The 22,483-nt window shown below is 36.7% G+C and overlaps 1 protein-coding gene across 1 annotated transcript in view; it reads left to right on the forward strand.

Annotated features, from left to right (window-relative positions):
* Positions 1–22,483, forward strand: part of GRIN3A (glutamate ionotropic receptor NMDA type subunit 3A) — a 176,580-nt gene that overhangs the window by 59,378 nt on the left and 94,719 nt on the right. Inside the window, exons 2-3 of the mRNA XM_030826974.1 lie at positions 719–1,323; positions 16,510–17,557. Of these exons, the coding sequence (XP_030682834.1) occupies positions 719–1,323; positions 16,510–17,557 (1,653 nt within the window). The remainder of the gene's footprint in view (positions 1–718; positions 1,324–16,509; positions 17,558–22,483) is intronic.

Raw genomic sequence — 22,483 nt, forward strand, 5'->3', positions numbered from 1 at the left:
AAGTTTGTGAATTCCACAAATAGATAAAATTGTGTTAGAAGTTACATGAGTGTGTTTAATGGCACAGATTTCACTCTTCACAGCAAGAATCCAGGTTCAGAAGATACAGAAAAGTAATCAAGCCTTTAACATTGCACTACACACTTAGTCTTGATGTATGTATTGAAAATTATTCTGTACTTATTAGAAGTGTCTTCCTCAAGGGGCTGAAAGTTTAGGAAACTATGATGCATCCATCTTTCGCATCATCCTTATAAAAACACCTGCACTGTGCTAAGATTTCTCTACCATTAATTTTAAAAAGAAGCAAAAGTAATTTCTTCTCATTATTGCATATGAGATGAAAGTTTAACAAATGAGGTCTTAATAGCGATACCAAGAAATGGGAAGCCATAAATGAGACTGCCTGTAAGGCAGTAGACAAGCTTGACAAAAATCCTAAGCTAAATGTATGACTGTGTTACTTCTGATATTCACACCAAGAACCATCCACCCTCTGGTACTCTTAGCAAAAATTACTAGGAAATCAGTTGTTAGGAATCAATAGTTCCATTAGACAGGAAGCATAGTTTTCCAAACTATGGGAATTTTATCCCAGAAGTATGTGAATATCAAAGTGAAATTAAAAGATTAAGCCTTATAAGAAAGCAAAAGTACCCTATGTTAAAGTCTTTGGTCAATGCTTTCTAATTCTTCTTTTTCGTATCTTTAAATACAGAATCCCCTTCACCTACAACTGAGTTTAGAAAATTCATTAAGTTCTGATGCTGATGTCACTGTCTCAATCCTGACCATGAACAACTGGTACAATTTTAGCTTGTTGCTGTGCCAGGAAGACTGGAACATCACCGACTTCCTCCTCCTTACCCAGAATAATTCCAAGTTCCACCTTGGTTCTATCATCAACATCACCGCTAACCTCCCCTCCACCCAGGACCTCTTGAGCTTCCTACAGATCCAGCTTGAGAGTATTAAGAACAGCACACCCACAGTGGTGATATTTGGCTGCGACATGGAAAGTATCCGGCGGATTTTTGAAATTACAACCCAGTTTGGGGTCATGCCCTCTGAACTTCGTTGGGTGCTGGGAGATTCCCAGAATGTGGAGGAACTGAGGACAGAGGGTCTGCCCTTAGGGCTTATTGCTCATGGAAAAACAACACAGTCTGTCTTTGAGCACTACGTACAAGATGCTATGGAGCTGGTCGCAAGAGCTGTAGCCACAGCCACCATGATCCAGCCAGAACTTGCTCTCATTCCCAGCACAATGAACTGCATGGAGGTGGAAACTACAAATCTCACTTCAGGACAATATTTATCAAGGTAGGATGCAAGGTCTCGGTTATATCCCCATTCACAGGGCCATGACAGAGAGTAAAATTCCCCTATCTGTCCGCTTTGCAGAAATCTTGACTCTGAGTAGCTTTAAACTTTAATAATAGTTCTTAGAGGATTTCTGATTATATAGGCTAGTATTTCATGATCTGCTATATGTAATTTGATCTATAAACTTGTAGGTACATGGTATAGTGGGAGTGCTCAATCCTGCTTCTAAACCTTGGTTTAGCTTCTTACTAGCTGTTGTGTTCTTGGAAAGTTATTTAAAAGCTCCAAGCCTCAGTTTTCTAAATAGCAAAATAGAATAATGAATAGCTTGGTATAATATAATAAAGATACCATGAAATTTATATATGAAAAGTACCTAATACCATGCTTAGCTTATAGTAGATGCAAAATAAATGTTTCTTTTCCTGCCCACTCTTTTCCATATCAATAAAATTAATCAAATTTCTCTAAATCTATACAAAGAAAAAAATTAGGCAAGAAATGGACTTTTCTCTCTCCTCCCTGGCCTTGATGCTTAAGGCAGTATAGAGTAGTAAAGGCAAAGACTCTTGAACTCAAGTTCAGACTGTCTGAACTTGAAGTTTAGCTCTGCCACTTACTACTTGAGTGACTTCATCAAGTTACTTAACTTCTCTGAGCCTTAATTTCCTTTGTTCTATATTCATTTATGTAAAATGGATATAACAGTTGATCCTATTACCCATAGAATCATTGTGATTGATGATTGATAGATATATAGAGATAGTAGATGATAGATAGGTAGTAGAAAAACAGGATACATTAATAGAACTAAGAGTTTCATAAGAGTATTATGTATATAAATATGTATAATATTATTTATTTGTTTATACATTCATAATTATATGTGTTTATTTTTAAATTAAATACATTTCTGCTCCGGTTCCTCAATATGATTCAGAAACTAGAATGAAAATGTCCATTTAAAATAGAGAATAACACATCATATGGAAATGGTTTTGGCGATTCCCAGGAAAGGGGGAATATCCTTAAAGGACATTTCATTAGGGCTTAGACTTTCTTCTGAAAAAGGACCACAGAGGCCAAGTCAGAAGATTATTTCTTCAAAGATGAAGGTTTCCCTGTAGACTAGGGCCTGTTTTTAGGCCATCCTGGAACAGTGGCATCTGACTATGTTGAAGACTGCAAGGCAACCTCATAGCTTCTTACCTTTAAAAAAGTCATGATAAAAGGTCAAGGGGTGTGAATAGTTGTACATTTAATTATATATATATGTATAAATTGAGCACCTACTATGTACAAGGCAATATGCCAAATGCCATATGTAAAGGAAAAGTGAAAGACTGAACACAACCTGTAAACTCTTTAAAGAATGTTGTTAATAAAATAAAATTATTCAAATATATTTACTACAAATCTATTAATAATAAAATTAGATGTTCTAACATCATCTGAACTTTCCCTTTTTCCCATATTATAATTTGCACAAGATTAAAATCCATGCATATTTTATTTTATAGCCACTCTCCAGATTCAATCTACTGTTTGCACACTAGCACATAATTAAGGTTCAGAATTTTATCTAAGACAAGAAACATTCTCCTTTACAACAAAAATAAAAGCAAAGCTTTGATTTATAATTTCAAATAGTCATTGTTTTGGAAGGACAGTCATAAACAGCAGCCAGGAAAAACCACTTATGAAAACTACATTGAGTTGCTTAGCATCTTTTTGTCTCATGTAAAAAGGAGAATGCAAGAAAAATGATTCTGTTTGAATCCTATAAACCTTTAGAATCTACACAGAAGAATATTTGTTGACTTAAGTTGTATATACCTTAAGGTCTCAATTTACCAAGATCAAACTGATCTCTCTGGCTCCTCAAGATTTAATTTATATTAAAATTATGTTCTTCCTTCCACAAGGATCCCATGGCATTTTGTATATGAAATTATATAATGGTACTTGGCCCATTCTATCATCAATATTTGTCTATATGTCTGACTTCTGAGATAGAATATAAATTCTGTTAAGTGGAGACGCTGTTACTCAGCCTTATCCAATGCCTAGCCTATAGTAGGCACTTAATAGATATTTATTGAAATTGACATAGAGGCCGGGGGCAGTGGCTCACGCCTGTAATCCCAGCACTTTGGGAGGCTGAGGTGGGCGGATCATGAGGTCAAGAGATCAGACCACCCTGGCCAACATGGTGAAACCCTGTCTCTACAAAAAAAAAAAAAATTAGCTGGGCATGCTGGCACCGCGGCTGTAGTCCCAGCTACGCGGGAGGCTGAGGCAGGAGAATCGCTTGAACCTGGGAGGCAGAGGTTGCAGTGAGCTGAGATCACGCCACTGCACTCCAGCCTGGCGAGACTCCGTCACAAAAAAAAAAAAGAAAAAAGAAAAAGAAAAAGAAAGGAAGAAGGAAAGGAAGGGGAAGGGGGGGAGGGGAGAGGAGGGGAGAGGAGGGGATTGACATAGAAAGAAAGAAAAGTAACTTTCTGTTTTATTTACATCCTACATTATCTGTTGCTGTAGAAGAAAAGGGTGGTTGGTATATATTGTCCAAATTAAGTACTTTTTAAATTTACATAAATACTGGATGATTTCTGTTTGGTTTTCTCTCTCGCTTGCTCACTCTCACTCTCTCTCTCTCTCTCACTCTCACTCTCTTTCTCTCTCTCTCTCCTATGGTGGTATGTTAGGTTAGTATATAACCTCTGCCCTCGTGACTATTTATTCCACAAACTTTGAAGCTGTAAAAGAAGATTGTGAGGTTTGAAGCCCAGCAGTAATTTACACCGGGTCAGTGACAATATTTTCATCATGATGAATGTGTTTGAGAAATGAACCCAAAGAACTTCAGGAAGAATGCCTGAGACTTTTTAAACTCCTGAGGGATACGGGCAAAGAAAAATTTTGAAACGTGTTCAGGAACAAGTCAAGGGAAATGAGCAAAACCCAGGAAGGAGACTTCATAATGAATAACTGAAAAGCTGCCTTAAGCCATAAAACATCTGTGGATTTTCCATCATCCTTATTTATTTTGTTTAATATAGTCTTTTAGAAAGTTAGTTATTCTCAGTCCACAAGTCACATCTGCATATAGTAATTTTCTTAATTGTTCTTAAATTTTGTAAGGCTGACCCCACTTCTTCACTGCATAATGAAAGTGGGGAGGATAATGAGCCATGAATAGCAGATGTCAGAGTTATGCAAGTTTTCATTTCTCACACAGTCATTTTCAGTTTGGGCTGACAGAACTGTTAACATCTTAAAATGTTAATGAAATCACCAAAAACATGGCATTTTCAACTAGGCTTTCAGATTAGAAAAGTCATTTCTCATGGCAGACTATACACACTTAATTACAGGTATTACAGATTTTATTCTTCCTAGGTCCCCACATGCCAGAGCAAATGTCCATCATAACTAAATGTAGACAAAACATTCAGGGACCAAGTTCATAGCATGATCTTCAACAATCTTCAACAATATATTTACAAGTTGTTTTTTTTTTTTTTTTTTTTTGAGATGGAGTCTCACTTTGTTGCCCAGGAGTGCAGTGGCGCAATCTCGGCTCACTGCAAGCTCCACCTCCCTGGTTCATGCCATTCTCCTGCCTCAGCCTCCCGAGTAGCTGGGACTACAGGCACCCGCCACCACGCCCGGCTAATTTTTTGTATTTTTAGTAGAGACGGGGTTTCACCATGTTAGCCAGGATGGTCTTGATCTCCTGACCTCATGATCCACCCGCCTCAGCCTCCCGAAGTGCTGGGATTACAGGCGTGAGCAACCACGCCCAGCTACAAGTTGGTTTTTAAATGTTAGTTAATTGGAGCAATTATTGGTGGAATATTATTTTGAGAATACCTTTATAAGCACATATGAATGTATGTTTTTGCCTAGCCAATGACCATGTGTTGAACTACGGTTGGGTAGACAAAATGAAGACTTGAATTCTGACATTTAGGAGCTGACAGTCTAGTGAATGAGGTCGAAATGTAAGTAAATGGTTATAAAACAATGGGATGTGTGATTTATAAGAATAGAGATATATTCAGATATACAGAGGGAAATAATTAACTCTTCTCAGACATTTGGTGATGAGGGAAAAATACTGGAATTGGATCCTGTAAATGAAAAGGAATTTTTAGGTTTGGAACAAATTCACAGACAAAGGAAATGACATATGCAAATTCACCAAGACCTGAAAGATAAATTTAGTATGGCTGGAGCATTAATTGCATATGAAAAGGATTTGAGATGATTCTGGAAAAGTAGTCAACTTGATAACATACCACACAGAGCTTGTATGCCAAGCTAAGGCATTTGCATTTTATATGCAGAGCAGATGTCAACTGAATGGCAGAACATTAGCCCTGACATATTTATAAAAATCATAATCCTGTAACAAATTAACCAAATAAAGTAATATGGTATAAAAGCTTTGCAAGTAATTTTTTTAAACATTAGGATATAAACATTGTTTTTATTTCTCAGAATTGGTTTTAGCCTTGCCCACATTTACTCCCTTGCTGCATTCCAAACATCGGACTCTGGGGAAAGTGAATAGGAGTTTGAGAATTTACCTGCTGTTCCCAGGATTACGATTTGCCCATGCTTGCCTAAAGGCCCTAAGTGCTAATAAATTCATTGTTCCTGAAGAGAAAGCTCCATGGGTTGGTCATAATCTGGTCATGAGCACTTATCTTTTCTTTAAGAATCCCAAGATTCTGGACACTGACAGACACCTTGTTGCTCTTGGTCTAAGAAGTCCCTGACCCTTTGACTAATTAGCCATAGTTCTGATAGTTTATTCTAGCTTCTAATAGGGATGTAGAATCCTCCCTTTCTTCTTTGAACAGCTTCTGCAGTTCTGTTCTGTATCCCTTGAGAATTGAAGCAAGTAGGCAGTGATTAATTCATTCCTTTGTTCGCATATATTTGCTGAAGTTAACTAATATGAGGTCAAGCCCTTGTCTGGAGACACAAGGAATAGAAGGTAAGAGGCCGTGCTGTCAGGAAGCTAGCAACCCTCTTCTGTTCTTCCACCAGGAGAAGACATGCTCATCTAATTATTCATAGTTTTATCCATTTTCCTTCACCTGGCTGTTTGGTTATTATTCTTCACTGGGATAACACCCTTTATACCAGTGATTATACTCTGCTGGTACTAGCATTTCTAGGCCTCCCTCCTCAGTTGACCCTGAATTACAATTCAACACACTAGAGACTCTTTTCTCTCCAAACTATGTTTATCTTTATGCTTACACAGTCAAGCAATATCAGTACTCACTGGCCTTTTATTAATAATAAATGTTTTCATTATTGATTCTGCATATATTGTTAAGAACCTATTATGTGCCAGGCATTGTGAAGAATTAGAAAATCTTCAAAAAAATGAATCAAACAAATGTCCGTTCAAAAAACCCAACATATAAATTGATAATCATCACAATTTATTCCTGAACATTAGCAGAGTTCCAGAAGAACTTGAGGCTGAATGCTATAATTCTAATTTTGGATATTCTGTCCACTGTCACCATAACTTAGTGGCATTGTGACCATGTTATAGTTATTTAAATGCCATAAACTTTAATTTCCTTAAGTATAAGGATACCTATCTCAAAAAGTTAAGTAGTATGCCTAAGGTCGTTCAGCTACTACTTTGTAGGGGAAGATTTAAACAAGTTTATCTAAATCCATATTCCAGGCTCTTTCAGAATTAGTATAAGCCTTCCTTAATTGGGATCCTATTACTTTTTAATTTATATTCTTTCAGCCTGAAGCTATATAAATCGCATGTGCATACAGTAATCTTCTTAATTGTTCTTAAATTTTATAAGCATTCTTGTCCTAAGGACCACTACCGACAAAAACTGATTAACCCACATATTTCAACATGTACTTAAAAGAAATGCACTTGCATTAAACATGGAAGGTAGGGGTTGGAGGCTGCTTAACACTAGCTCCCTGGAGTCCCGAGAAGAACACATTGCTTATGGCTGATCTAGTATGCCTAACTATTACTCCTAGGTTAACTTTCTCTGCTAGAGCTACTAAGGTGTTGATACTTCTAGAAAAGACATGTTTGGGTTCATGAATCTCAGGGATCAACACTTAAGATCTGTGTGTTGCTATAAAGACACATGCACACGTATGTTTATTGCGGCACTATTCACAATAGCAAAGAGTTGGAACCAACCCAAATGTCCAACAACGATAGACTGGATTAAGAAAATGTGGCACATATACACCATGGAATACTATGCAGCCATAAAAAATGATGAGTTCATGTCCTTTGCAGGGACATGGATGAAACTGGAAAACATCATTCTCAGTAAACTATCGCAAGAACAAAAAACCAAACACCGCATGTTCTCACTCATAGGTGGGAATTGAACAATGAGAACTCATGGACACAGGAAGGGGAACATCACACTCCGGGGACTGTTGTGGGGTGGGGGGAGGGGGGAGGGACAGCATTAGGAGATATACCTAATGCTAAATGACGAGTTAATGGGTGCAGCAAAACAACATGGCACGTGGATACATATGTAACAAACCTGCACATTGTGCACATGTACCCTAAAACCTAAAGTATAATAATGAAAAATAAATAAATAAATAAATTTAAAAATTAATAATAATAAAGTAAATGTTTGTAACACCATTAAAAAAAAAAAAAAGATCTGTGTGTTCAGATGTTTTCAACAGGAACCCTTGTCAGTGGAATCATTTGGCTGGAATTCTTTGAAATTACCTCTGCTCCAGGTCACTTAAGTCATGCCAAGAGATGAGTCTAAAGTTTTCCCTAAGTCACCGTGGGGCAGGATGGGGGTGCCTCACATAAGGGACACTGGAAAATGTATATTCCCTCAAGACTCTATTTTGATGAATTCAGCTCAAATTTACTTAATCTAGGATTCAGCAGATTTTAAACTGTGGAATGTTTCCCAATTAGGAGAGCTTCCAAGCTTTTATGTGCCCGAGAAGGAACTGTATCCTTGGTTGACTTTTTCACTTTATATTCATCTACTGTAAAATCTGGAAATCTGCCAAAAAGTATGAAACTATGCAGAGTAATACTGAAGCTCTACTCTTATTTTCAGATTTCTCTCTCAAGACCACTTCAATCTGCATACCCTACAACCCTTAGCATAGATGTTTGACTGGTAAATACTGCATAATGTCTTATTGCCAGGGCTATGCCAAGGCAATACTTGAAGGGACATCAATACCTTGGCTAGCACTGGGGCCAGATCCAAAGAGCCAGAATGAATTGAGTTGTGATGTTTCACAGTGTGACCAGGAACAGTTCAAGGGCTAGGCAGAGATCATAATTGTATAGAAGTGTCAAGGGTCATACCAAAAAGCAAAAGGTAAGGACAATGTTACAGGGGTATGGAATAAATCAAACTGTTAGGTAACATATCAGAGAAGAAAACACGGAGAGAAAAAAGTGCCAGGTTGCCAGTTACAACACATGGAAGCAAGAAAAAGAGATTACCATGTATGTGTGTATGACTTCTTGATGTAGCAAGCCCCTCATACACACCAACAGTTACACAGCACAAAACATGTATTAAATTATGACCCCACCACATAGATTAGTATTGTTCTCTTCTTGGTGAAAACTTCAAGAAAGGTAGGAGCTCTCCTTCCACCCTACAGTTTCACCTATAAGTAATTGAATTTTGCAGATATTGACAAAACATAGACCCAAATGATTCAGATATGTGTACATATATGTTTAATATATTACTAAATTGCTGTTGACCATTAACTGATAGAAATATTTTTTAAAAGATGAGCCTTGTATGCAATTTTAAAAGATGACATAATCAGGGATTACAGTGTGCAGGGTCTTCTGTTCTGAGGATGGAAATTTAGCAATTTCCAAACCCTATTAAACTCCTTCTCATCAGAGAGGTTCCCCATTGAACTAACTTCAATTTTTTATATTCTCCATTATTCAGGAGGAAAATGTATTGAAAGTTTAATCCTTCAAACAATTTGTAAATTACAAACACAAATGCTTCCTGACTTAGTGAGCCCCATTCTTCTGACAAAGTGATGAAGATCGCTCTAAGAGATACATGTCTGATTTGAGCAGAAGACACGTGTTTAATTGCATTTACCCCAAAACATTACTGAGCAGTTACCCTGGCCAAGCACTGTGCTGTGCCTAAGAGTCAAAATGACTCAGTGAGATAGGTACTTAGATAAATGCTGAAGCCTCTTTCAGCTTGACAGCCTGCAGTGTTATGAAGCAGAGCAGTGGGGAAGGGAGAACAGCAATTCTGTGGAAGATGCTGCTCTCCAAATCTAGGGTAGGTCCAAATCCATGCCTTTGAGGGCCTTATAGTCTAAAAAGTCAAAGATGAGATAAATAAACTGCCAAATTCTTCTACTTTAGGATAGTAAGAGGACAGTCAAGGAGTCATTTTACATGTAAGCTCAAGAAATCACCCACATTTAATGTTTAATTTGGAGATCTGTCCCATATATGGAGAAGAAAATCGAACAGAATTGGACCACAGGTAAGCTCTGTGGCTAAAATGGACAAATTCATGTTATCATAAAAGAAAGGCAGATACCACAGGGCTCAGCTTTGGTGAAACAAGCCACAAAATGAAAGCTGAACTAGTAACAACTCTCCAGCAAGTACAGAAACGTTCCCTAGGGCCTTAAGAAGAGGGAAAAATGGCAAAAGAGACATAAAAAAATAAAGGGAAGTAAATAGATGGATCTCAGAAGGCAGTGGGAAGGGAGCTGGAATGGCGACAAACAGTAAATTAACTAACGATGATCAAAGAGCTGCTTTAAGACAATATCTCCCACTAACAGGACAGAATATTGGCATTTCCGCTACACAAAAACCACTAAAAAGAAAAGGGGGAGAAGGGGGAGAGAGAAAAACAAAACATTCAGAAAAAATAAAATAAGAGAAAGAGTATTAAAGAAATAATGAGCTAACTGTAGATTAACCCACATGCCACAAACAGTGAGAATACTTTAGGGAGGGGAGCCAGAGGAAGAGGTGTAAAATGAGAATAATTTAGGAAATCAGAGAGTTTAGCGGAAAGCCCTAAAAATTAAGAAATATACACATGGAAAAACACAAATGTAAACTATGTATAGTAAATAACTCAGATAACTGGAGGTCTGTGGACTTTGTGAAATATCAAAATTGGCTGTAAGAGTTCTAAAAGACAATCCAAAGAGAGAATAGCTTGGGGTTCTTGAATGAAAAAGAGCAGGAGAAAAAGACTACATAAGTGTGAACTTGTGACAAATGCAAAAGTGTAGAACTCTGGAGAATGTGAGTTTTTAATTAGAAGATTCGTCGCAGATATGAATCACATTAAGCAAAGATGGGATTACTGAACATCTATCTCAAGTTTCTCTTTCTCCCAGAAAAAAAAAAAGGAAAAGGGGAAGATTTAAGAATATTCCTTTTCTCATATGAAAAGGACTTTATTGAGCTGGGTTTTCTACTACATGCCAATAGTTGGTGGATCCAAAGCTAAATTAAAAGTAACCAAGAAGCAAATATTTAAATTCCTTGTATAGGAGCAAGTAATCCTGACAAGTAAACTCAGTAATCCTAACAAGAATTAGGTGATGCTGGTAGGAAGGGAGTTTGAGGGAATGTTACTAGTAATAATATTCTTAAAGATTCCTCATCAGGCAAAAGCAAAAAATCAAAATGAAGTTCTCACAGAAAAAAAAATTGATAGAGCTTTATGCAGCATGAGCAAATCCCTCATTCTTCAGGGGGGAAATATCGAATATGATGAGATGATCCTGGGAAAAGAAATTCAGCTTAGTTTTCAAGATATAAGAGAAAGAGGATATTGATATGTTTAATGATACAAAGACAGTTCCAAGGGGGAAAAATTAATTTTAAGGCCTTGTAGTACAAAATAGATATTCACATAGACAGATATGATTAATGGAAGGTAATAAACAGGGGGAAAAAGAAAAGGTAATAGGGCAATTTAAAAGAAACAAAAAAAGAGAGGTAGATATACAAAGAGACAAGTTGATGAGTGAAAAATTACTGAAGTAGAAATATATAATCTATAAATAACTAGGTCATGAAAGAAGATACATGAGGATGGTGATGCATTTAAACAACACAAAAGTAGATTAATATGTAGCCAGAAATGAAGGCTGAAAACAATGGAATTATTTCAGAGGTATTTCCACAGCAAGAAAAAATACAAATTAATAATGAACATAAAAACATAATACTAATAAAACTTGATGTGTCAAATAGGACAAGAAAAATCAGGGGGGCAACAATTTTTAAAATCTCTAAGAAAAGGGCAACATTATTTGTAGTGGAAGATTTTTATTTAACTTTAGCAAATTTTAGAGCAAGTTACAAAAAGTAAAAATAACACATGACTAATGTAATTAATACATTAAGATAATCAATGTATTAACTGCAGTTAACATTTCACAGAGAATGTACACCCATTTTGATTAGTACATAGAATATTTACCCAAAATGACAGTATTTCAGCATCCAAAACAGGCTATAAACTCAAGCAGCAGATTTTTTATATGTGAAAAATACAATAAATCAGAGCTCAAACCTTTTAAAATTACAAAAAAAAAAAAAACCCTCCTATGTCAACATTGTGCCAGGTCTAAATCCTACATGTATTACCTATTTATCATATGCATTCTGTCTCCTTCAGTAGAATATAGGCTGCATAGATTGTGGTCTTACTTCACTACTACATCCCCAGAACCTAGGACAGTGCCTGGCATATAGTATTGTGGAATAAATAGATGATTGAATGTGTGATGTGTTGCTCATTTTACGATGAATAAATAAGAAAATACTTTAATTAGGATGTCAACATTTTGCATGCAAATATGGCTTCTAAAATATATCTGAAATATATTAAATATTGATCTTGCTTATACTGTGAACTGTCTCAAAAACATTTTCTAAGTAATTTGCAAAGTGCAGATTTTATCTCAGCTGTTATGCAGATCAACATATATTCTTAATTAGTGACATACTGGGAGATTTTAATAAAGAAAAATTCATTAGTAAGCCTCATTCTTTTAAGGGGAATGGTATCTCGGGAGGTTTGTTGATAAAAAAGATGAATACCTGAACTACTTTGTTAAACACTCACTAAACAAGGTTCTCACTCATGGAGTTAGATCCAGGCCCTTACCAACCATGACAAAGATATTGTAAGTGGTCTCTTAGTCACCATTTCTCTTTCCTATATGTGTATTTTACTTGCCTCCAGACCAATATTAACTAATGTAGATCTCTGTTAAAGTAATTATGCTACTCAGTAATCTTCATGGTTCCCCTTTTCCTACTAAAATAAAATCCAATCTCGTAAAACAGGTACATGAGGCCTCTACAGTCTAGTTTCAACCTGCTTTCCCTATGTTATTTTCTAATATTTTTCTACCCTGCTCTCCAATCAGATTATTATGCTTACTACCTCCTCTTACATTTTCCACCTTCTTACCTTTCTTCATAACATTCCTGACGCTGGAAGATTTGTTTACAGTTCATATCCAGGCTGGAGCAGTTATCTGATCAGCACAGAGAATGGTAGTATTATTGTTCCCTTTGATCCAGGCTCTAAATTTTTATTAAAGGAACTTAAGGTTACTTTTTTATGCCCACATTGTTATATGGGCTTACATTGAGTTTATATTCAACTAAATACTAACAGGTCTTATTTATATGACCTTCTGTCAAGCTGAGTTCCACACATTCTTAGTAAAGTTTGCAACCGTGTACATGTGGCCCTCTTAAATCACTGCTTTCCTTTTTGAAGACAAAATATCTCTTGATTATACCATCTCCTCTCCATTTCTGCTACTGGCTTAGCCCTTACCACCTTAAGCCCTTTACGAAACTAGCAGAGAGAGAGAGTAAGAGAGGAAGCAAAAGAAAGAAGGAAGAAGCATTGTTCCTCACATGTGGACTTATGTTCAGTCCCTTCCTCCTTCCAGACTATGTCCTATATAACTAGCAAGGAAAAAAATCATTGTAAAATTAAACCGAATGATGATGTCTCCCCCCAGACAAATTCCCCTCAATGCCTCCTTATTGTCTTCACTGTAGCCTCAGATCTGATGTAATTCATTTCCCATCCTCATCTCCCTCCTTATTTTTCATCTCTTATCGTCAAACAGCTCACACTCTCTGTCTCTGGCCTTTGTATTTGTATCTCCTTGAGATAACAACATAATTTCCCAGCTTCTCTTCCCGGCTTACTGTAGTTCCTTCTTCAAGACTCAGCTCTGGCACATCTTCCTCTAGGATGCTTTCCTTGGCACCCTACAGTAGAATGTGCAGGTGCTCTTGCTCTCTGTTCCAGTGACACCAGATTTACCTCTATCATGATGCTCTTTAGGTGGGTCTGAATTGCCTGCTCACTTTCTCTCTCCCCAGAATTAGACTTTGAGCTTCTTGAGCTCCTTGAGACCAATGAGTTTGTCTTTCATCCCTGTAACTCTAGTGTTGGAACAGTGCCCAGGAGTTTGTCAGTTTATGGTGCCAGTAAAACTATTCCTGATTTTTCTTCTTGTTTATCCAAGAAGAGTAAAGGGCAAGATAAAAAAGGAATGTGATGGAATTCAATTTAAGCAAAATCAGGATTTCAGCCTTTTGATATTTTAACTAATTTAGTTAGCATTTAAATTTTGCTATGCATTGTCATTCCATTAGTACAGGTGACTAAAACTAAAGCTTTCATGAGATTATTTTGATTCACCCTTATCGTAAGACTAAAAATGAAATAGACACAAATAATCTGTCATAAATGGTGATTCTGTGGGACCCAATTTTTTGGAGCCAATAGTGATACAAGCATTGGATTTTCTGGGCTGGGAAAACTGGAGACATTCAGGTCCCTATTGATTTGCCTTCTTTGGAAAATGACTGGCTTGAAGACAACTGGGCCTTGTCCCTCTATCATGGCCATCTTAAATGTTATTTAATACCAATAATCAGAAATAAGTTTTGCTGGAATGACGGAGTTGTGTAATCTCTGGCAATTTTCTGAAGATTTCTAGTACCTTTTTCTGATATGGTTTAAGCATATATTTGGTCAAAGGTAGTCTCTCAAGGGTCCATCCAGTTAAGAATCTATAATCATTAAGCCTCAAACATTCTTAGAATAACGAAAGATTCCTCTTTCCACAACTTCTTCTTTACTTTCCTGATCAGTAAATTGACCAGAAGAAATTAACCTACTTACTACTAACCGTTTATTTCTTATATCAGCAAGTGTGCATATGTGTGTGTTTTAACAAATCTGAAAGTAGATTTCTTATAAACAAGTGTATCAGCTTTCCCTTATAGTACCTAGGTAATTATCAATTGATTAATCTGTATATTTTAATGATTTGGCTCCTTCTCTAAAGAAGCAGAAAACTATTTCAAAATCTAAGATAGCTGAGACTTCATTACTTGTTGCAAAATAGAATTTAAGTGGTAGAATCCCACTGCGGAGTACTAACATGAATAATTACCATTACGCGCAATCTTCCAAAATGAACAGTTTCACTGCATTTATTGATAGTAGCATCTTCGAATGTGATTTACATTTATATCGCTAATGAAAATTAGTACGTACTTCACACTTTCTGATTTTTCTATGTCCCTTCTGTGGCAACATAATGTCTTATTACTTCTATCTGCATTTGTAAATTATGGAGTAATATTTGTGACAGTCAATGGGTAAATGTGTTTTGCTAAGAGCCTACACTTACATCATCTGATTTTTCAAAATACCTACTGTGTTCCACTCACATTTCAATTTAATTTCTTTTAATTTGAAATGTATCTTGAGTAACTGCCATGGATTTATCATAATGCAATACTTTGTGTTTCCAACTTTAAAAATTTTATTAAAATTATTGGAAAAAGTAACCTGGAGACAGGCTTTACTGAAAAAAACTTGAATGACATTAAGTCAGAGTTACCAAATCTGGAATATTTGTTCCATGTTAGATGTAGCATGTGCTTTACATAAATTATTTCCAACTCTTGTAATGAAGGAAGTATTTTCTCTATTTTGCTGGTGACAAAACTAAAGCATAGAGTTAAGTAAATTGTTCAAGGGCCATGTTAGCAGGTGGCTAGACCAATATTCAAATGGGGGTGGATCTGATGCCAAAGCCTGGGCTTTTATCCAACACAAGGCCACAAGCCACATTAATCTTTATTATTGCCACTAATATGCCACAAGCTTATATGTTACCTCTTACTGTCTAATCTTCCCAGACTCGAGAAAGACAGAGGCTAAGACCAAGCCATATTAGTCTAGTTTTTCAGTCTAGTCCATATCAGAACATATACTGTAAGTGCCCTAGTTCACAGGGTTTGGAATCACTATGTTATTTAGTTGGTAATTTTCCTTTCTGTGGCTTCTGGCATAAGCTCTCTCTAGAACCAGGGCCAATTGTTTCTCTCTAATGACTTGGAAGGAAGCTAGCCTGAGGCTATCCTTAAAACTGCAAGTTGATTTATCATCTTTTTCTTTGTTCCATGGATGAGATCCAACATGCAGCTTCAACTAGCCTCATGGGGACAGATATGTTAACTGATTTCATTCTACAAGAAGAAACATTGGTGACAAGATTTGGCTATTTTCTAATGTTATGAATGCAGTGTTTAAGCAATTATTAAAGTATATGCATACTTTTTAATCTCATTCCCTGTGCCAAATATCTAGATAGACTGATAGATACATAGATAAATAGAAGGTGTAGTTACAATTGAACATAGTCAACAATAGAAGTAGGATATGTTAAAGATGCTGAAAACCTTCATAGCTTGAAAAGTTGTGAGAATATGCAATTAACAGTTTACAACAGAAAATGGTTAACACATCTCTTAACTAGGAATTAAAACATTTGGAGTAAGACTAAGAGTCAAGCACCTGGCTAGAATATTAGACCTGAGAGTGAAATCTCACTTGCTTAATGCAATAGGACTTTACTCTTATAATAGAGAATGAGTCCAGCTTATTAACATCTGAAGAAATTATAGGCACTATCTTTTTAAATAAAAATTCGAATTTATTTTTATTAAGACAAGGAAGCAAAGATGAACACTGCTTCCTATCTTTGGCCTCACTTCTTTTCTTACTTTTTGCCTTTGCTCCTCTTTCCCAGGTTTCTAGCCAATACCACTTTCAGAGGCCTCAGTGGTTCCATCAGAGTAAAAGGTTCCACCATCATCAGCTCAGAAAACAACTTTTTCATCTGGAATCTTCAACATGACCCCATGGGAAAGCCAATGTGGACCCGCTTGGGCAGCTGGCAGGAGGGAAAGATTGTCATGGACTATGGAATATGGCCTGAGCAGGCCCAGAGACACAAAACCCACTTCCAACATCCAAGTAAGCTACACTTGAGAGTGGTTACCCTGATTGAGCATCCTTTTGTCTTCACAAGGGAGGTAGATGATGAAGGCTTGTGCCCTGCTGGCCAACTCTGTTTAGACCCCATGACTAATGACGCTTCCACATTGGACAGCCTTTTTAGCAGCCTCCATAGCAGTAATGATACAGTGCCCATTAAATTCAAGAAGTGCTGCTATGGATATTGCATTGATCTGCTGGAAAGGATAGCAGAAGACATGAACTTTGACTTCGACCTCTATATTGTAGGGGATGGAAAGTATGGAGCCTGGAAAAATGGGCACTGGACTGGGCTAGTGGGTGATCTCCTGAGTGGGACTGCCCACATGGCAGTCACTTCCTTTAGCATCAATACTGCACGGAGCCAGGTGATAGATTTCACCAGCCCTTTCTTCTCCACCAGCTTGGGCATCTTAGTGAGGACCCGAGATACAGCAGCTCCCATTGGAGCCTTCATGTGGCCACTCCACTGGACAATGTGGCTGGGGATTTTTGTGGCTCTGCACATCACTGCCATCTTCCTCACTCTATATGAATGGAAAAGTCCATTTGGTTTGACTCCCAAGGGGCGAAATAGAAGTAAAGTCTTCTCCTTTTCTTCAGCCTTGAACGTCTGTTATGCCCTCTTGTTTGGCAGAACGGTGGCCATCAAACCTCCAAAATGTTGGACTGGAAGGTTTCTAATGAACCTTTGGGCCATTTTCTGTATGTTTTGCCTTTCCACATACACAGCAAACTTGGCTGCTGTCATGGTAGGTGAGAAGATCTATGAAGAGCTTTCTGGAATACATGACCCCAAGGTAATACTTCTTTTACTTTAGCTTTCTTGATTGTCCATTACAATTCCATATGTTGTATCTTCTGCTGTAGTATGCTCATGTTCTTCCATCTAACACAAGAATATTCTCTCAGCCAAGTACAGAGACTAGTCCAAAAGTCTGTTGCCTGATTGAACTAAATATTTCATTATTTGTTTCATACATGAAACAAAAAGACTGAGAAGTTTTGGGGAGTGTCAAGATTTTGTCTATCCAGGATACCCTTGATATCCTAGACATCTGACCCTAAGGGTAGAAGGAAGAGGAAGTGTAGGGTGCAGGTAAACAGCCAAAGCAGGTAATACTTAGGTAAGGACAGCCATGTCCATGTTCTCTCTGGATTGAACCAGGGCCCCTCTAAGTGACCTGGGGTAGAGAAAATTAGCCCAGCCCAGTAGGACTAGAAAGAGGGGACTGTCAGGGACCAAAGCAATTAGAACAGAGCTCGAGGGAGTACTGCAGTCCTGATGGGAAACAGAACGCAGATCTCAAGCTGCAGTGCATTGCAATATGTAGGATACATTAAGTAGAGACTGGAGAAAGGTTCAATTCAGCAGGCACACTCAGGAACCATGTTTAAAGCAACTTGAGCTAAGCTGAGCCTTTCAAATTATAAAACATTCACATGCTTTTCCAAATGCCCCTTGTCACACACCAAGTCTCAGTGTATTGAACTATTTACTGTAAGTTACTATTAAACATTTAAAATTAATTTCATAGAGCATCAACAAGTAGGACATTTGTAGCTATCTTTACTAAATGATAGAATGCCCCAGAGGGCTGGTGGCAGCTTTAAAGATTTTTCATAGATGGTTTCAATTGGATGTAAGTTCTGTTTTGCAACCAAAAGAATGTAAGAAATTTGACCCATATACTGCAAACCTCCTGATAAGTGACATGAACCTCGTGAGAGGATTCAGCCAACAGTGCCTCATTGATTAGGCAAGAAATTTTGTAATTTCTCAATGAATACTCAGGGCTTTATGTTAGGAGCTGGAATTCAGTGAACACAAATAAAGTCATTAGCATAAAGAAACGCATCACCCTAAAGGGAGATGTTGGTGATGCTTCTGCGTTCATATTCTGCACTAGCATCAGCAGCCTTTGTTTCTTCTTTGCCCCAGGAGTCCTGTAAATCTTCTGGAGGTTTTCCAGCCTCACTAGAAACTTAGATTATTTGTGAGAATCTCAACAAAGTGACTCCTAAATTATTAGCTCAAAATTAAAAGTATTTAGTCTGATCTAGTAAAAAAAAAAAACTAATATATGCCTGTTATGGAGATTTCAGGCCATTATCTTATGCAAAAAGATTAACACAATACTAACTAGAGTTTCATTTATCAGAACCAGTGATTGCCAAAATTAAGCCAGGGATGCTATGCATGAAAAAGCTGTAACAGTGATTATGCTAAAGTATTAAAAATAAAATTATAAAGACAAGCTATACGCACCAGTAAAATTATTTTTAAGCAAAAAGAAATAATTATTTCATCTCTGACTCTACCAGAATAAAGAGTGAAATTTTTTAATAAGTCTAACACAGTCCACAAGACAAAGCCAGCAGAACTGGACAAAGTCAACTTTGCATTACAACTAGTGAGTTCTTAATGAAATGGGACAAACCTAAATCTAAACTATTTTCAATTTGAGATAATAAATGAATTTCCACTAAGTTTCCTAAAAATGTATATGTGTGTACTAGCATTGTTTCTACATTAAAATATCTCTTTTGTAGGTTCACTTCTTTCCATAAAAAGACACCCAGATTACTTAGCTAAGCAACGCTTGACCCCAGGATTTAGGAAGAATAATTGTTGTGATAGAATTTTTTAGTTTTCATCCAAATATGTCATATTATGTGGACTACATAATGTTCTCACTCTCAAACAGATACAAGATAAAAATTATTTCCACATCCGTCAGTCACTCAGAATGTACTCTTATGATACCATAGTTACTCACATGAGTGCTTTTCTCTCCTATTAATGCGAAATTCCTTGAGGAGGGCCTATACCATTTCTTATACCGAATAATGTAGAGCAATTCAGAGGTAAATGAGTCAAATTGTTTGACTTCAATCAATTAGGGAAGAAAAGACATAAACAAAAGGAGAAGCAACTTAGAAGGTTATAAATACGCCAAAGTTTAGCAACAGATGAAATACTGTCCAAGTTCAAGGAAAGAATGATCACCTTCAACTCATTACAATGGAAGAAAGTTTAATTAATAAAGTAATATTTGTGCCTATTCTTAAAGAATAGTAAGAATTCAGAATGTGTGTCCAGGGAGGAGAAATGGACATCCTAAGTGAAGGAACAGAATGAATTGCTTGGAGGTAATACTTTATATTACCTATAAAGTATATATTACCTATTTTGTAATATAATGTATTATCTCCAAGTAATTCATTCTGCTCCTTATAATATAAAGTATATAGGTATATAGTATAAAGTATATAGGTAATACGAAGTATAAAGCACAGGCAAGATATGAGGAATCCAATTTAGCTACAGCATAGGTTACAGGAGTGGAAGGAGGTAAGATCCAAGTCTGGAAAAAGTAAGCTTAATTGAGATAACAGAGGATCTTTGATGTCAGGCTAAGAAGAGTGAACTTCAATATAGATCCATGGCCATTTTTGAACAATAGAATAGCACAGTATAGTTGTATCCATTTAGGATGGCTGTTTCAGCAGCAGGCAAACAAGATTACAAGAGAAAGAAAATGAACAGAGCTGAAATTATACCTTTGGTCACTGATACAGATTTGGTCACTGAAGAAAGGATGTGAGAAATATTGTGTTCCAATCAGCAGGACTTGGCAATTAATTGGTTGGGAGAGGCAACAAAGAGTCACACCTTCAGAGCTGCAGGCCTGAGTGTCTGAGAAGATGCTGGTACATTCAAGGAAGCAGAGAAACAGCAGTTCACGGGCTAGAAAATATGGCAGTCAGTTCAGTTTCATGCATGGCATTTTTTAAACTTTTAATTTAAGTTTAGGGGTACATGTGCAGGTTTGTTACATAGGTAAACTTCTGTCGTGGGGGTTTGTTGTATAGGTTATTTCCTTGCCCAGGTATTAAGACGAGTACCCATTAGTTGTTTTTCCTGATCCTCTCCCTCCTCCCACCTTCTACCCTCCTATAGGCCTCAGTGTGTATTCCCCTCTATGTGTCTGTGAGTTCTCATCACTTAGCTCCAAATTATAAGAAAGAACATGTGGTATTTGGTTTTCCCTTCCTGTGTTAGTTTGCTAAGGATAATGGCCTCCAGCTCTATAGCATTTTTAAATCTGTTTTGAATATTTAGGTTAAATCCAACAGACATTTGGAAACATGGAGCCAGAGTTCAAGAGAGAGATTGAAGCTAGTAAGAATCCTGGCAGAGGGAGGCAATACTGTTTATTAAAGCCCTAGGGGAGAAGGTGATAGGGAGAAAAATTTCTGTTTGAAGGAATGCACCCTGAATAAGGAGTCCCAGGACGTTAGTGTATAGGATTTTTGGAGAGATTACGTGAAAGATAAAGAGGAAAGGTGGCTCATAAATTCATGCAGCTCCACAAACGCCACTCTATAGTTTGAATTCTAATTTTTTGAGGTGACTATGGGAATCATCCTATCCGCTATGCCTACCTTCTTGTCAGTGGTTATCAGAAAAAAACAGAGGCAGATTCATGCCCAGAACAAACCATGAGAATTAGCATGCATGCACACATGCGTGTGTCTTAATGTCTGATGAAACTATTAGGTTGGTGCAAAAGTAATTGCAGTTTTTGCCTTTGAAAGTAATAGGTTTATGTGATTTAATTTTTTGAGTATTTTTCAAAATTCCCTTTTCACTTTTCAAATTCACTTTGATAGCATTTTAGTTTTAATCAGGGAAAGGGGAATTTAGTGCCTATGGAGAACTCATAGATCTCTGTGGTTCTTTTGGGACATTTATTCTTCTGCTGTAAGCCGAAAATTCCCCCAATCTCAATGGGAGGTGACATTTTATATGGAATAATGTCCACACTCTAAAGATTCTTCCACCACTGACTTACTATCTGCTTTATTTCTCTTCATATCCTTTTATCTACTGGATATTATGATGGTTCCCCTTACACCATGTTGCCATTTTCATCCCGTTTTCACTACATAAAACTCACCTCAGTTAATTCATCTCAGGAAAGTTTTCCTGTGCTTCCCCATTAATGTTCTTAAACACCTGCCTCCTTTCTCCTTTAACGCTTCTTTGGTTACCTTGAGATAATCTCTCAAGTCTTTCTGTTATAATTGTGTGCCTTAAAACTTTGGAAATAATAGAAGAATTTTACTAAGAAATGTGCTCCAAGGAATTGATGTTTTTACCTCTTAGAGGCTATCTAGGCACCCCAAATCTAAAAATGAAACTCCCCAAAGTTCTATCTACTATTTTCTTATAACTACATTTCTGTTGCATATAATATTTTAAATTATAATAACAGTGTTTTCTTACTTTTGTGTAAATAGTTTATATTTCTAGCTCAAAATTTAAGCTGTTTTTTTTGGTATTAGTCTTGGAATCTAAACACCACTTATAAAATATTTATATGGGAAAATATGTTCGGATGAAAAACCTATTGACTTAAAAGGTAAGATTTGTGATCCTCTGTATTTATACACCATCTGTCTGCAAGTTGAGTCCTGGCTACGTATCTGTAACCCTGATAGCAGATAACTTAGAATGAATGTAATAGCTCCATTTTTCTTCTTGATCCTAATTGTTTAGAATGCTGGCTATACATTTAACACAATTAATAAAACTGTTAAGAATTAAGAGGGTGAATATTTTATCACCATTTTAGGGCTGAAATTCATTGGCTTTAACCAACTACTTTGAATCAGAAATAAAATTAAAAGCAAAAGCCTGTGCAAGAAAGATAAATTTA

This window comes from Nomascus leucogenys, chromosome 1a (genome assembly GCF_006542625.1).
Source record: "Nomascus leucogenys isolate Asia chromosome 1a, Asia_NLE_v1, whole genome shotgun sequence".
Taxonomy (NCBI): domain Eukaryota; kingdom Metazoa; phylum Chordata; class Mammalia; order Primates; family Hylobatidae; genus Nomascus; species Nomascus leucogenys.